The sequence below is a fragment of the Poecilia reticulata genome, chromosome 10 (genome assembly GCF_904066995.2).
Source record: "Poecilia reticulata chromosome 10, P_reticulata-male-v2, whole genome shotgun sequence".
Taxonomy (NCBI): Eukaryota; Metazoa; Chordata; class Actinopteri; order Cyprinodontiformes; family Poeciliidae; genus Poecilia; species Poecilia reticulata.
In genome coordinates, this window is record NC_088839.1 from 27,125,912 (window position 1) to 27,138,090 (window position 12,179).

At 40.1% G+C, this 12,179-nt stretch overlaps 1 protein-coding gene across 1 annotated transcript; it reads left to right on the plus strand.

Moving 5' to 3' along the window:
* Window positions 1-1,683: 1,683 nt before the first annotated feature.
* foxo4 (forkhead box O4) lies at window positions 1,684-12,169 on the plus strand. The gene is made up of 3 exons (XM_008420817.3): window positions 1,684-3,528; window positions 6,591-8,025; window positions 8,798-12,169. The coding sequence occupies exons 1-2, from the start codon at window positions 3,073-3,075 to the stop codon at window positions 8,004-8,006; spliced, it is 1,872 nt and encodes a 623-aa protein (XP_008419039.1). The 5' UTR covers window positions 1,684-3,072; the 3' UTR covers window positions 8,007-8,025; window positions 8,798-12,169.
* The last annotated feature ends 10 nt before the right edge of the window (window positions 12,170-12,179 follow it).

Sequence of the window (12,179 nt, forward strand, 5' to 3'; positions counted from 1 at the left end):
CTGGACCGTCCCAAACAGGAAACCTCTCAGCAGCTCTGTCTCAAGCATGACTCAGCTAACGAGGAGCGGCGCAGTTTTAAAAACAAACATTAAAGACGGAGATTAAGTGCAGTTTCGGTGGGGCGTGTTACTATTCATCTCACTGGACGGAAAGAGTCACTGGTATGCAAGATGGTTCAGGATTACAACACAAAAAACTACTCAGAGGTTAAACCACAAACATGTACTGTTAGATTAACATGCAGATAAACTACAGTTGTCACTTCCTAGTATACAATAGTGGAATATTTTTCAGTCTTATAAAGGCTCAGATAACAAAATACTAAAGATAGATGATAATTGAACTATGAACTATGACAACTTACTTATCTTTTCATGGATTTATCCATTAATCAGAAGTGGCTCAGAGATTAAAGGAAGTGCAGTTAAAGGTTTAGCTGGTGCTTAATATCAAGAGTGGATGTGCCATTCTGCTGGGGTGTGTGCTGGATTAAAATTAATAAGCCATTATCCCTTTTTCAAATACAGCATGTGGATTTTATTGATTTGCTGCATAAAGAAAAGCATTAAGAAGCAATGTGCAGCATAGCATTTAGAGTACAATCTAATTTGCAAAACCTATGGCATTTCAGTTACATAACAGGCAATTTAAAACAGCAATAAATTACAAAATAAAGGCATTAAACAAATAAAGCCAAACAATTCATGGAAAAATAATGTTATACCGTCACCAATCTGTTATTCCAGCTTCATTTTTTTATTTAAAAAGTGGCATATTGGAGAATATTTCCAGCAGTGACTTTTTGAGAACAGACATGTGCATGCGTTACTGTTAAAAGTACCCACATTACCTGGAGAATACTAACATGCATAGATAAATAGACCATGCACATCTACACAGGAAGTCCCCTGCATAATACTGCCACACTTTGCAGACCTATAGCATAATTTTAATAAATGTAATGGCAGTCCATAGGCAGTTTATGGGAAATGTTATTTAACAAGAATCATAATAAAGTCTATAAATGTATGCCCTAATGATGATTATTGTATTCTGTATTTAGACCCCAAGCAACAACAACAAATATTGGCTTGATATTTCCTGAAAACATTTTACTATCTATCTATCTATCTATCTATCTATCTATCTATCTATCTATCTATCTATCTATCTATCTATCTATCTATCTATCTATCTATCTATCTATCTATCTATCTATCTATCTATCTATTATTTACGAATTATTGTGATTTATGTCATATGACTACATATAGACTATTAAGACTGCCATAAAATAGGACAAATAAAATTACACATATACATTATACATTTTTATACAATATACATTTTTAACATATACATTTTTCATTTATGACTATTTTTTGTAGTTAATAGTTGTTTCTGTTCACTCTTTATTCCCCTATTTTATATGTGTAATTTTATTTGTCCTATTTTATGGCAGTCTTAATAGTCTATATGTAGTCATATGACATAAATCACAATAATTCGTAAATAAAAACCGGTACTGTCTAGAGCTCTCTGAGCAATTACCGCTCTGAACTGTTTAATTGCCAGTAATCATCTTAAACGGACAAAGTGTACTCAGCAGTCTTTCATAAACAGTTACATAATACAGGTACATGTCGCCTCTTGGAGCTGCTGTTTATGCCAGCGATGTCTGACACATGGGGGGACTCCGTTTCCCAGAGTTCCGTAGGGCGCAGGCGCAGATCGCGTTGCCTAACAGTGGTAAACAGACGTCAGAAAGGGAGTCTTCGTCTCGAGTCAAAACAAAACAAAGCAAAATAAGTCAAAAAGAGAGCGAAGAAGCGGATATTTGGATCGCTACGACGACAGAAAGTTTCTCAAAACTCGTCTCGGATCTGAAACGGCTGCTCGGTGGAGCCTATCTGAGGTTTTTCGCGGACTTTTTCACGGATTGTAAACTCTGGAGTAGCAGGAGCTTAAGCAGCTAGCGTTACGGTGGCTATATCGTGCTGTTTGGAAAGTGCGGCGGCGACTTGGAGCCGACAGACCCGCTGAGTTCCCTGGAACAAACTGTGGGATTCCTTCACCGAGTCCACGAAGGCGACCATCAGACTGGAGTTTAGTTTGGAGCGGGGCGGTGTGTGAAGTGTTTGAACGCCGTGTGAGGCGGCAAGACTGTGGGAGAAACATGGCAGTTGGTGACATGCGCCTGGCCGCAATGTGGCGTATGGAACGGACCTAAGGCACGGACTTCAGGACTACTTTTTTCTTTTTTTTAAAAACAGTTTTCTTATTATTATTTTTTACTACAATAAACTTTATTAAGGTTAGACTAAAGCACACTCCCCTCCCCTTTAGTCTCTTTTAGACCTAAGTTTGGATGTTTAAATCCCAGATGGGACACAGAGACAGTGGACAAAGTCTCAGGATTGTTTGCACTAAGTCGCTCCTTGGACATTTTTACTATTAACTCTAATTCAACCGCGCTGATTAGTGACTGCTGAATTTTATATTCTTGCTCTTTTTTGTTTATGTTTTTATTTGCAAACGTGCTTTTCAAACATAAAAAATATTTTTGACGGAAAAGTAAGAAAAAAAAATCTGCAAATTTGGTACAGAAAAATATTTTCACTCATTTCTAAAATATTACTTTGGTGATTTTTAAAAACTTTTTATACTTAACGAACTTATTTTTTTAATATGAGCCGAAACCTCTGTAGATCCAGATGTTTTGGTGCTCATTGACACTCCTTCGCTGTTGTTTGTGTTTCATTGAAACAAAGAGACTTCTCTATATATAAATCGGAAGGTTTATGATAGTTACTATTAAGGAGATTATTTGGGTTCCCTAATCTCCAATCTGAGGATTAACAGAGGCCATTGGTGTGTCCAGATTATTGCGTCTCCTTTCTAGGCCCCTTAGTTGAAGCCCCCCTGTTGTGACTGAGGTATATATAATTATATATATATATATATTTTTTTTTTTTTTTTTTGTCAGAAACTTTTTAATTTACATTTAAAGATAAAAAAGGTAAATGTTTTAGGAGAACAGAACTTTGTCAGAGGAAGTTTAGAGAACCAGCATGGAGGAGTCTTCAATGCCTCCCATCGATCCCGATTTTGAGCCGCAGAGCAGACCCCGCTCCTGCACATGGCCGCTCCCGAGGCCCGACATCTCGGCTGTCAAAGTAGAAGGGGCGGATGGCGCCGAGTCCGCCGCCGGGACCCCGCCCGCAGCTGACGAGGACAAGCCCGAACCGCAGCAAATCATCTCCGAGCCCGAGAAAGCTGCTGCCGCCGCCGCGGCGGCGGAGGAGGGCGGGGTTGTGGCCGGCGTGGGCGGAGCCGGAGCGACGCCCCGCAAAGGATCCTCCCGCCGCAACGCGTGGGGAAACCAGAGCTACGCGGATCTGATTAGCCAGGCCATCGAGAACTCGCCAGAAAAGAGGCTGACCCTGGCTCAGATCTACGACTGGATGGTGAAAACTGTGCCTTACTTCAGAGATAAAGGAGACAGCAACAGCTCTGCCGGCTGGAAGGTGAGCCCGAGCAAAAGCAAACAACCTGTTGCGCATAATGATTTATTTTTTGCACAACAAATCAAAACAAAGTCAAAACTACATGATAAGATTAGGAAAGATCTATGGTTGCATTTTATGAGATTATTATTGTTTTAGATGTTTCCCACCCTGAACAACTGATCCAAATTATTGCATTCCGTCCTTAGCATGCATTCAGCTGCAGCAGGAGCCTGTTAATCATCCACTCATTTAATCATCCATTCATTTAAGCCATCTGTGCAGCAGCAGGGAAACACCTCAGACATGAAGGGCACCATGATTAAGTACAGGGTCCCTATGCAGTCTGGAAAGTATTGACTTTAATTATTTTGTATGTACCTAGAAAAAGAGCATACGGGAAAACATTTAAAGTAGAAATATAAAACTATATTCTCTACACAACTGTATAGAAACAGTGGTGTTCAAAATATTTTGTCACGCAGGCCAAAATTGTCAAGTCAAAATTACTTGTTTGCCAAAAGAATTTCTAAAACTACAAAAAAGTAGTCATTGTATTTCTCTTTTCACTACTCAACAATAAAATAAACATACAATTTTTCTAATCAAATGAGTAGAGAAGGTAATTTTTTTATATATGAAAGGGAAGATAAAATCATTGTATATCTAAAAATGGACAACAATAAAGTAAACATTAGGAATCTATAAATAGGAAAGAATTTGACAAAGTGAAGTAGCTGTTACGACATTAACAATTAAAAAAATTAATATAGTACAGATTTAAGATTTAAAACATAGACACTGTAAGAGAGAGTGAAAATCTTTCAGTGAAATAAGCTGGGAAATGTGGATTTTTTTCTTACCTCAACAAAATGAACTGTGCTACAGACTTATGAGCCATTAGCCATAAAACATCACTATGTTTTAGCACTAATGTGCTAATTAAAGATCAAGATAATAATAATAAAAAAGTCCTTAAGTTCAAGTTAATTGAAGCTGAATTTAAACTTCGAAAGCCACATCAGTTGCCCTGTAACATAGAAACAGGATTTATTTCTTTGATTAAATCTAATATTATTAAACTCTTTCCTATACTGGGGGAGGTGAGAAACTGCATCCAGGTGAAAAAATAAAAATATTTTTTAAGCTTAAGAAGTTGCATGTTGTATGCTTTTCCAAGCAAAGCCCATCTAGCATTTTTTAAAATTTAAGAGCAATACATGCAGAAGAACATGTAAAGGTTGGTCTTTGCACAGCTGATTGTTTTGTTCCACCTTTAATTTGTTGCCACTCTGTATGGCAAGCCATGCAGGCCAAAACAGTCGCAGGAATTAGGAAAAAATGACTCCTTAATTTTGGGATACCTGTGATTGGCTAGAAAATTGCAACCTATATTGGAAAAAAAATAAAACAAAAATATTGAACATCATCTAATTAGTTTATTTGTTCTCAAACTTAGACTTATGTCTCCAGACACACCACTCAGAGCCCTCTGGTTTTAAAAAAGAGTAATGACTTCCTGTTGCTAAGCGACAGACTTTGTGTTTCTTGAATGCTGTGGAAAAGCGTAGTAAACATCTTTCAGCCAGCTGGCAGGCAGTTTCTCTGGCATCTGGATAACAATCAGGGCCATGAAGCAGGTTTTAAAACCTTGGCCCGTTCTCCAGCAGAACAATATTTAATTCTGTATCTTTGCAGCCATAACAGGAAACCTCCATGACCTTCAGGCTGTTACGTCTGATAGGGAGGCCGCTGTGTTCCTAAAACGCTTCCAAAGATTTCACAGCGACCATCTGTGTTCTTTAGTTTCATTTTTATGCATTGTGAACTTAAATTTAAGAAAACAAATTAGAATTAGCTGGATTTCTGGTCCAGATCTGGTTTTTCCCACATAATGTTCCAGATTCAGAGCACAGCTGCAGCTAAGTTACTTCAGTTAACAATTATTATGATAATTACTGAGCTAAAAATATTTTTACTGAAGCCTTTTTGCACAATATTTTTTAAAAAATTAAGTCAAATAATTCATTTCATTTTTTAAATAATAAACATTTATTGCCTAACATACAGCGACATAGCATTCCTTTAGTTAACGCTTTATCATTTGAAGCAAATGATGCCTCTGCAGATAAAAAATACTCCTAATATACATCTACAGTAAGCCTTTCTACTTGACTTAACATTGTAGGTTGAATATTTTTTGCATTGATTAATAAGTAGGATATTTTAATTAGTTTTTTTTATTTTTTTATTTATTTTTTTACATAATTTGAACCAAGTGCAACTTGAGAAGTTTTGGGTAGAACATATATACAGTTTTTTTAAATTATTATTATTTTAAATGCAAAGTATTTTTATTATTATTTTAAATGCAAAGTATTTTTATTTTTTTGTACAAATCTGTCTTAATTACTGCTTAATTACTTAATTACTGAATATGTTTTTGTTTTTGTTTTTTTTTAGAAAATGTTCTTTCTTGACTCTGTATACTCCAGTTAACGATAAATTGATGGATAATAAATCAATAACGATATCCGTCGCGATAGTCACGTGATCGATATCAATAGATAATCTGATAGAATATTCAATACATGGAATATTCTCTGAACTTTTCACAGTGGAATTAACTGGGCTGCTTATTCTTTGGTTGCCTAGCAACAACCTTCTGAGTAACTGGTGGTTACCTAGCAACAACTCATTGAGTAACATGCCCAAACTGTATCTTGTGTGCAGCTCCACAGCTAAATAGATTTATCACATTTTTGGCTTTTGAAAATAACATTTTTTGAAAAATCTGGATTCCTTTTTTCACCAATGAACTTCTTGGGTTCCCAGGGTGTTTTTATAGCTTGTGATTTTTTGGACTTTGATCGAATATTCTTATTAATATATAGAATAGTTTGGCAGTATTTCATACATTTAAAACAAAAAACTGATCAATAATTATTGATATTGACTGATATGAAATGCTAGTATCGTGATACGTTTTCAGCCATGTGGTCCAGCCCTTTTTTCAGACGTAACTGAGAGTTTTTTGTTTTTGTAAAGTAAAAGTTTTCTGATTTTGCTCTTATTCTTCTCAGAATTCAATCCGCCACAACTTATCACTCCACAACAAGTTCTTGAGGGTTCACAATGAGTCCACTGGGAAGAGCTCCTGGTGGATGCTCAACCCGGAGGGCGGGAAGACGGGGAAAGCCCCCCGCCGCCGAGCCGTCTCCATGGACAACAGCAGCAAGCTGCTGAAGAGCCGCATGCGAGCCAAGCAGACCAAGAAGCAGGCCGGAGCTGCCGGTGGCGGCGGCGTGCTGCAGGGAGATGGCGGCGGCGGTTCTGCTGGCGCTGACAGCCCCAACTCGTCGCAGCAGTTCCCCAAGTGGGGCGTGAACAGCAGCAGCCCGTCATCGCGTGGCAGCCTGGACGATTCTGACATGTGGACCACCTTCCGCCCGCGCACCAGCTCCAACGCCAGCACCCTGAGCGGCCGCCTGTCGCCCATCGCCCCAGGCCAGGAGGACGATGACAGCCTGCCTGACGACGGCCTGCTGGGCCGTTACGCCTCCAGCAGCCTGACCCCGACGCTCACCGAGACTGTCATGGAGGAGCTGGACCTGATCGACAACCTCACCCTGATGACAGCGCAGCAGGGCGCGGCTAGTCCCAGCACGGCGCCTCCGGCTCCGCCCACGCCGCTGCCCTCCGCTTCCACCTTGCTGCCGCGTGGCTCCGGCTTCACCTCTTTCCACTCTGCCGCCCAGCCCGCCGTCTCCCTCAAAGAGCCGCCGGCGTCCTTCAGCAACTCCCTTTTCAACCCGATGAGCAGCTCCAGCGCTCACGGCGGCGGCCACTACGGCGGCCATGTTCCCTCCAGCCTGGAAGTGCTGCTGACCTCTGACTCCCCTCCGCCCAGTGACGTGCTGATGGCCCAGGTCGGCACGCTCATGGCAAACTCTGGAGGTCTGGGTCAGATGGGTTTGGGTGTGCGAGCCAAACCCGCTCAGCTGCAGCTGAACAAGGCGATGGAGGCGAACGCCGTGTCGCCGATGGCGATGCAGACCCAGATGCAGCCGCCACCACCACAGCAGCATTTCCGCCACAACCACCAGCAGCATCAAATCGGACTGGGGATGATCCTGTCCGGACTCTCCCAGGACCCGACTCCCCTCTCTGCTCTCAAAACTCACCACGCGCAAACCATCAGCGCTCATCACACCGGCCCCGCTCCAGCCCCAGCAGCCAATCAGAGCCTGAGCCTGCCGCCGGTAGGTCCGTTTGGCGCTCCGACAGGGTTCCAGCCCGGTCAGGAGCGACTGCCCACAGACCTGGACATAGACATGTTCACCGAGAACCTGGACTGCGACGTGGATTACATCATCAACAGCGACCTCATGGACGGAGACGGCATGGATTTCAACTTTGACCCCATCCTGCCCGGAGGCCAAGGCTACACGGGGCCGACCACCACGCAGGGCTCGGCCCACAGCTGGGTGCCCAGCTAATCCAGCAGAACCTCATCAGGTACGCCAACTCCTCTGCTTTACCTTACAGACGATTCTTATTTAAACCGCTTAAAGACTAAAATGCTGCAAAATCACCACAAACTGGAAAAAAGCAGCTAAACTTTGAGTTAAAACCAGATTTTTTACTACCCATCCGCATTTATACCAGCTGACATCACTCGTAATGTAATGCCTTACAAAAATGTTCAAACGCCTCGAATCTTTTAATATTTTGCCCTGATTTCACAACCGAAGGCAGGACAATAAATCAATAACATCTATCACGATAGAGAAGTGATCAATATCAATAGATTCAATAACTTTACTGAACTCTGAACAAGAACAGCACAGCATTCTGGGGGATGTAGGCAGAGGAAGGACTTTAGCTGTTCAGCTTCCTCTAGGCTGGTGGAATCAACTAACTCACTCATTATTTTTTTACCTAGCAACTCATTATTTGGTTACCTAGCAACTCACTCATTCTTTGGTTACTTAGCAACAACAAATTGAGTAACTTGCGCAGCATCAGTTTAGGGTTTTGCCACTGTGCCTCATAACTGCATAAAAAAAAAAACGACGACGTGGAAACTGGCGCAGTTCCTCCATGTTGTTCAAAGTAGCAGCTTGTCCACATCGTCTGACATATTTTCCTTCTACGTCTCATGCGGGTCGGTCCCGACAGCAGCCATTTTGTTCATGTAAATTTCTCTCGCACATTGGTCAAGAGCGTCCACATATTTATGATCCAGTGAGCGGTTGTGACTCACTCTTGTTTCGATTATGTCTTGCAGAATCTCGCCTCCAGTCAACGTAACCTCACTAAACAGCAGAACAACTGGTGCACTGCCCCCTGCTGGATGAAAACAGCAAATCCAACGTCTGACCTCACGTCACGTGCCAAGACGTGCGGTTACAGGGAGGCAACTATGCACTGCTTTTTTTTTATTTTTCTCTAAATGATTTTTCTTAATAACTCTTGGCAACAATTTGGCTGCTTTCTTAAGAACCGGAACTGATGACTTTATTATTATTATTATTATTATTATTATTTGTGTAAAAAAAAGAAAAAAAAAGAAAAGAAAAAAAAGATATTTTTTGGAGTGTAAAGACAAATCATCAGAGGTTGCTTTTCATGTCATGTTACGCCGCAGCAGCTGTAGAGATGGTACGTCCAGATCAAGCTGGCGCTGGTTCTGAACACTTTATTCTTGTTGTTTTTTGGCCAGTTTTGCACCAGCGCTCGCTCGACGAGTTGCTGTGCGATCGACTGAAAGACGTGCGGGTGATCAAGCTGCATAGACCCGAGAGAGACGGAGAGAGACAGAGAGTTGAGATCAGGAAGACTAACGGACTGGACGACCTTTTGGTGGCTTTACATCAATTTAACTCAATTGGAGTTGTTTTCCTTCTGTTTGGCATTTTTTGACAAGTGTGCTATGATAGAAACCAGCTAGAGGGTGTTTTTGTTTTCTCCTAAATCCCTGAGGTGCGTTTGAACTAACAAAATGAAGAAATCGAACGTGTGTGGGCATTTCAAAGTATTACACGCCACCAGAATGCCTCCGCTCTCTTATCGTTGTTGTTTTTGGGTTTTCCTCCTTGAGTCTGTGCATTTTCAAAGCACTTAGGTTTCCTGCCACACAGGGACCCCAAACTGTAAAAATTAGTTTATATCGTTTCAACAAATAATAATTAAAAAAAGAGTATATAATCCTTTAAAAGAGACAATGAAATGAACACGTTGCACCTGTACTTGACGGCACGCTATGCAGATTCATCAGGAGACGGAAACAAAACCTTGAAGGATTCAAAGGTTTTGTTGTTGAGCGTTCTCCTGGTATGGTTCCTTGGAAAAGTATTCATCCTCACTAAACGTCTCGCGTTTTGTTACAAAAACAAACTGCAGCATGTTCTATTGGGATTTTATGTGAAAGAAGTGAAAGGTGGAACATTTTTCTTTGCAAATATCTGAAAAGTGTGGCATTGAATTAACTTTTGCTATAGTTCTGGTTTTGTGTCTACCAAGTTCTTGCATCTGGAGACGGAGACATTTAGCATATTAAAAATCCAGAAATTATCTTTTTTTTTTTTGGATAAATTTGAAAACTCTGGTTTTCCCGTTTTAGTGTGTGTGTCCCAAAAATATGCAAAAAAACAAACTTTTTCTGTTTCATTTACAAATGAATTCACTTTTGAGGAAAATCTAACAGGATTTTAAGGTGTAAATTATTAAACATGGCCAAAAATAGATGCATGCCACACGTTTCAGATTTATTTTCTTTACCTGATCACATTTTCACATCCATCCATCCATTTTCTGTACTCCCTAGTCCCTAGTGGGGTCGGCGGTGCTGGTGCCTCTCCAGCTAACGTTTCGGGCGAGAGGCGGGGTCACCCTGGACAGGTCTCCAGTCTTTCGCAGGGCACCACTTTATTCTATTTTTCCACATAAAATCCTAATAAAACATTTAAGTTTGTGGTTTTAGCGTCTCAAAACGTGGAAAAGTTTCCAGAAGGATGCCTATTTTCGACGAGGTGCTGCAAAACTGCTTTCTTTTATTGTTTGTACGGAGCGGGAGCTTGTAAGAGTCTCCTCTCACACTTTAATTTTTAAATACTAACATGAAAGCAATTAAATCATGGTGTGAGAGGTACCAGAAAAGAATATATTTGATTATAGTTTTAATATACAATTTAGATTGAGATGATAAATCAGATATTAATACTTATATTACTAATGACAAGTGATGTTTTTTTTTACATTGGAAGAAGCATTCTCAGATTTTTAACGGTGATTTTTCTATACTTTCATTTTTGTAAAGGACAAGATGCATGTGGATTTTTTTTTTTTTTTTACATAACCAAAGGAACACTAATATTTGCATGGCATTTAAAAAGCGCTTGGGCCTGACACAGCATCTTCTGTGTACATAAGCTTCGCAAAGCAGACCTGTAATGTGATTTTTATTTTATTTTTTTATTGGGAAGATAAAGGAGGCGAATACTTGATCATGTCAGCTACGATTCCCAGCCACCTGCCTCAATGCGCTTTTTATTTGTTTTACTCTGAAAATCTGCGTCGGTTCTCATCTCAAAACGAGTTGCCTCTCAGAAGCAGGAAAACGGCTGCGTGCAGATGTAATCGGATATTTATTTTGCACAAGACTGGAAACCCAACATGCCATGTCGAGAAAAAAGAGTTGATCTAAAATTAAACTTCCTGTTTTGTTTTTCTTTAAAGAGTATTCATGTTTAGTTGTTCAGCCATGCGTATCAGTGCTAGTTGTACTTCTTTTTTTTATCTGCCAATATCCAAAACACTAGAGCACGATGTTGCTTTGTAGCAAAACTTAAACCTATCATCTCCTGTCTTTTAACATTTTGTTCTTGTTGATTCTGTGCTCAGAAATAACACCCACCCTGCATCTTGAACTCATTTTTTCACGGTAGCATTGTTAAAAAAACAAAAAACAACAACAAAAAACGTTAAAGCACTCTCCTTCTTTCCCTCTCCACAAATGTTTTACATCTTGTTTTTGTTTTTGCAAATAATGGTGCTAGATGATATCAGTGCAGTCGGTGCATATCAGGGCCTTTGTATTTTGGATTATTATAGTTAGGATGCAACCAGAACTTTTTGTTTTTTGTTTTGTTCTTACATGTACAATTTAACCCAGAAGCAAAAGTTCAACTTCTTTAATTATGCATGATTTGTATTAAGTAATATCAGTAATTATTTTAGTCATATATGCAACCAGGCTTGTTTTTGTTTAATATCTGATAATTCCCAGCTGAGAGGCTGCAGAAGCTTCTTTTTCTCCAGTTTACGATCGCTGCCTTTGTGGTGTTTATTACCTGGCTTGTATCTCCTCTAACCCTGACACAACTTTCTGCTTGTTCTTATTCTTCTGTTATTGTTGGTAGCAGTTAGTTCCTGTATGTTTTTAACTTTCCCCCCATTTGTTACAGCATTAAAAGTTGGCGTAGGGGGACGATGGGTTGTGCAGAAGCCAATTAATGTTTAAGGTTTTTAATCATGTGAATATTTTCTTTTTCTTCTTTTCCCTCCTTTGTTTTTTTTCTTCTTTTCTTTACACTTTGTAAAGTCAGCCAGAGATAAAAGTAGAGACGCAGAAATCAATTCAATAAAAATGTTTAACCCACTTGGTTTCA